This window comes from Dermochelys coriacea, chromosome 1 (assembly GCF_009764565.3).
Source record: "Dermochelys coriacea isolate rDerCor1 chromosome 1, rDerCor1.pri.v4, whole genome shotgun sequence".
NCBI lineage: Eukaryota > Metazoa > Chordata > Testudines > Dermochelyidae > Dermochelys > Dermochelys coriacea.
Window position 1 is genome coordinate 219,681,438 of NC_050068.2, and position 4,098 is coordinate 219,685,535.

General features: G+C 54.2%; 1 protein-coding gene across 1 annotated transcript; it reads right to left on the reverse strand.

Moving 5' to 3' along the window:
- Nucleotides 1-848: 848 nt before the first annotated feature.
- LOC122457791 (phospholipase A2 inhibitor and Ly6/PLAUR domain-containing protein-like) lies at nucleotides 849-3,671 on the reverse strand. The gene is made up of 5 exons (XM_043503910.1): nucleotides 3,623-3,671; nucleotides 2,090-2,207; nucleotides 1,573-1,724; nucleotides 1,230-1,373; nucleotides 849-1,000 (listed from the first exon to the last, which is right to left on the reverse strand). Exons 1-5 carry the CDS (start codon nucleotides 3,669-3,671, stop codon nucleotides 849-851), a joined length of 615 nt encoding a protein of 204 aa, XP_043359845.1.
- Nucleotides 3,672-4,098: the final 427 nt, after the last annotated feature.

Below are 4,098 nucleotides of genomic sequence, written 5' to 3' on the forward strand. Positions count from 1 at the left end.
CTCTCATTTCCTTTCCTTAGCTCATGAACCTTTAGTGAGTTTATCACAGAATTGGCTGCCAACGTTGTCTTTGGGGTAGGATCTCAGGTCCCAACGAATCTGGGGTAAGTGACCGGTCTCTTGGACTGGGAGCAACCTGGTTTGGGGTGATTATTGGTGTAAGTGACGTTTTATCACAAAGTCCAGCTTGTCTGCGTGGCAGGAGTGTCCCCGGGGACTGGCTGTGACTCCAGGGTAAGACTGCTACAGCAATCCAGGCATTCACATTTGGTGAGATCTACTCACAAAACACACCACCAGTTTGGGGGTTCGCATCTGTTTTCTGACAGCCTGCCTGAGGTTGGCACTCAGAGTGATGAGCCGCTTCACACAGTGTGGCAATCTGACCACTTGCAAAATCCACCTGGAAGGACATTTCTCCCCTCCAGCGTATTCCCTCCTGCCTGCACAGCTGGGTGAGCCATGGCCTCTCCTTCCCACAGTCCTCCCCTTCCTGGGGAGCTTAGCCAGCCCATGCCTTTCTCATGGCCCCCTGGGCCTTGCCTTGGAGGAGGGGGGTCTAGGCAGGACTTCTGGGTGCTACTCCCTGGCTATGGAAGGAGAGTGGGGTCTCTTCGGTTAGAGATGATTGGAGTTGGGTGTCAGGACTCCTGGATTCTCTTCCTGCCACTATCTCTTGTGCACAGAACAGAGGCCAGCTCTTTGTGCCACCACATGCTTTATTCACTCAAAGCACAAAAGGACATTGCAATCCCCCCAAAAAGAGAAGCAGCAGTTGGTGGCTGCCAGGGGGAGGTGCACTGCAGGCCCCCTGCGAGCAGGACAAGGGGAGGATGCCAGGCTGGGGCTCACAGCTTCCCACCGGCCCTGGGAGCTGAGTAGCACTCGGCCCAGCTCAGCATGTCCACCAGGCTCTGGATGTACTTCTTCACCCCCACTCTCTTGATGCAGCCACCAGGGGAGCCACAACCAGCCGCAGCCTTCGTCATGGTGATGTTACCTGGATGGGCAGAGAGAGAGAGACAAAACTGGGGACTCCACATCCTCCCCTGACCCCCATGATGCTTGTCACACACTCCTCTCCAAAGAGGACTGCACCCGGCCCTGGGAGGAGGGTGGGGCCTAGTGGTTAGAGTGTGGGGGGAGGGTGTGGCTGGGAGCCAGGACTCCTGGGTTCTACCTCGGTGAGTCTGTGTGCTCCAAACCCAACCCCGATCTGGTGGAATTACCCATTGTTAATGTGCCAGCGAACTCAACACAATGATCCTTGGCTCCAGTGCAGGGTAAAGGCTCCATGTCCTTGCAGCGATCTGCCCCCACGATGTAGCGTGATGGGCACTGCCGTCCATTGGAGATGAGGCTCACAGCTGGCACTGAAAACAGCCAGACACACACAGTCAGCTCCATCCCAGCTCTGGGAGGGGAGTGGGTCTAGTGGTTAGAGCGGGGGGGGGGAAGCAGGAGCCAGGATCCCTGGGTTCTACTGCTGGCTCTGGGAGGGTAGTGAAGTCTAGTAGTTAGTGTGGAGGCAGGGCCTGGGAGCAGGAGTCTAGGTTTCCAGCAGACACACACCTGGGATGACCCCAGCATTGCAGCCATCGGTGTCACAGCAGGTGATATTCACCAACATGGTGAAATTGTGCGGGTAGGTCACCGTAAAGGGGCTGGGCTCACAGCTCTCGGGTGCCAGGCATGAGTTAGCCATGTAGGAGAAGAAGTTTGCCCCTGTGGGAGAGAACCAGAGAATTGCCTCTTAGCTCCCTAGTGCCCACCTTTCCAGCTGATCCCTCCACCCCCTTTGTATCTATCCATGCCTCCACCATCTAATCGCATCTCCCACCCCCCTGATAGAATCCTCTCTTATATCTTATATCCAGTCGCCCCAGCCACCCACTGCAATTCCCCCAGCTCATCCGATCTTCCGTCTATTACATTATCTTTCCAGACTGCGAAGACCCAGCTCCAGGGGGAGAGCGGGGTCTAGTGGTTAGAGCGCGGGGCGGGGGCTGGGCACTAGGACTCACAGGTTCTAGCCCTGGCTCCAGGAGGACAATTGCATTTACACTTAGTAGGCATCTTGTTTTACTCATGCAGGGTGAACCCTGCCACACCGATGAGGGAGGTCCCTTCCAAAGGAGTGAAGAGCTGCAGGGGACAGAAGCATGATTCTTCTTTGGACTCACCCACCTTGCATAGCAGAGCGCTCCCTGGTGGTTGGAAAATCCCTTCTCAGTTCAAATCCCAGCTCCAGTGCCCATGGGATAAATACCACCTGGAACCAAGAGGTGGCGCTGTGGTAGTTCTTACCACCAATGCCACCTCACTGAACGTGTGGGCAGGTAGATCTTGGAGAAATTCCATGTGCTTTTGTCCCAACTCTGCCCAGTTCCATACAACTCAATGTATGGGGAAAGGCATCTTGCTAGCTGGTTATTTGTATCTTCTTGAAAGCCATAGATAAGTTTGTTTGCTGCCTGTCTGTGGCTGGAGTAAATTTTCAACTGCAAAGCTGGCTATAACTCATGTGTGCAAACAACCACGACATGACTGTATAAACAGAAAAACAGAATTATGCTTCTGTAGAGAGGGGCTTCTGCCTGGCTTTTGGGTGAACCTTTCGCCTGCCCCCCCCTTTCTGACTTGCTGTTTGGGGACTCTGCCTCCCAGAGTAACATTAGCTCAGCCATGATCGAGTTCCTGGCCCACTTTTCATCTGTGGTCGTGTCAATTGTCTTCTTCGGAATTTGATTTATGATTGTTAACCCTTTCCATTGATGGCTTTATGCCTCCATCATACATGCTAAGAAATCCAGGCTGGCTGAAGAGCTCCCATGATTGTTAACTCTTTCCTGTTCAGATTTTGGGAGAGTTTGGATTAATTAAATGAACATAATTTTTTTAATTGAAGGAAGAAAGAAAACAATTGGTCCACTTTGGGTTTTCTCAGAGCTTTCATTTGGAAACATCACTTCAACTTCAGAACTCCTTCTCCCTGCCTTTGCCATTGCTCTAGGTGGTAGGAAGGCAATATTATCCCCATCTAATAAATAGGGAAACCAAGGCACAAAGAGGTGGAGTCTGAGTCAGAACCAAGAATACAATCCAGGAGTCCTGATTGCTGATTCCCAGCCCATTCTAATTCACCAGACCACCCTCCCCTTCCCTCCCAGAGCTGGGATAGAACCCAGGCATCCTGGCAGGTATCTCAGTGCTAGGGGGCAGGCTAACATTTCCAAGCAGGATTACAAGTGGAGAGCTGTGGGAGACAATTTTCCTGGCTCCTGAGAATCTTACATGATTTCCAAACTTTTCCGGCTCCTTGTCACTCTTGGAGGAGGATCTAGAAGAAGGACAGATTGACTCACATCACGACTCCATCGCCCAGGGTCACCCACAGCCCACTGGCCAGGGCCCTCGTGTAGGATGTGGGAGTCCCAGGGTCAAACCCCTGCTCTCCCCAAGTCAGCTGGGGGGGACCTTGCTCTGGGTTTTCCTCTCGCTGGTTTTAGCCACTTATTCCATCCTGACCCAAGAATCCACCATTGAAAGAGGCACACTCCCCGGGCGAATTCCCGCCCCCTCCAGTGCCCAGATCCCTGTGTCCAGGGATGGATGGACTCACCTGTGGCCAGGAGAGCGGACAGCAGGCAGAGGGGCAGGGGCTCCCACATGTTGCCCGGGCATTTGCTGCCGTGAACAGAGCAGCGATGAAGCAGCTGGCTGGGGATACGGCAGGCAGGTGGGCAAATACCTGCCCTGGAGAGGTCACCCAAGGCTGCCCCATGATGGAAATGGGAGATTTCACAGCCCTGAGCATTGCAAAATCAACCCTGAGGCACATTTTCCCCCTGCAGCACATTCCTGCCCACTGCATGGCTGGGTGAGCTGCGACCTCAGGTATCCACAGCCCTCCTTCCCCAGGGGAGCTCAGCCAGCCGGCACCTCTCCCCAGCCACCTGGGCCTTGCCTTGGGGGAGGAGATAGCAGTAGAGGCATCCCTGGGAGGGGGTTGAGGTTTAGGTGCTTAGAGCAGGGGAGGCTGGGAGCTTGGGAGTCAAGGCTGCTGCGTTCTATCCCCAGCTCTGGGACAGGAGTGGG

Coding starts and splice junctions, on each gene's coding strand:
- LOC122457791 (XM_043503910.1), bottom strand. CDS start 3,671: ATGTGGGAGCCCCTGCCCCTCTGCCTGCTGTCCGCTCTCCTGGCCACA. Junction 2,208..3,622: donor GTCCGCTCTCCTGGCCACAG/GTGAGTCCATCC, acceptor TCCAACCACCAG/GGAGCGCTCTGCTATGCAAG. Junction 1,725..2,089: donor GTGGCAGGGTTCACCCTGCA/TGAGTAAAACAA, acceptor CTCTCCCACAGG/GGCAAACTTCTTCTCCTACA.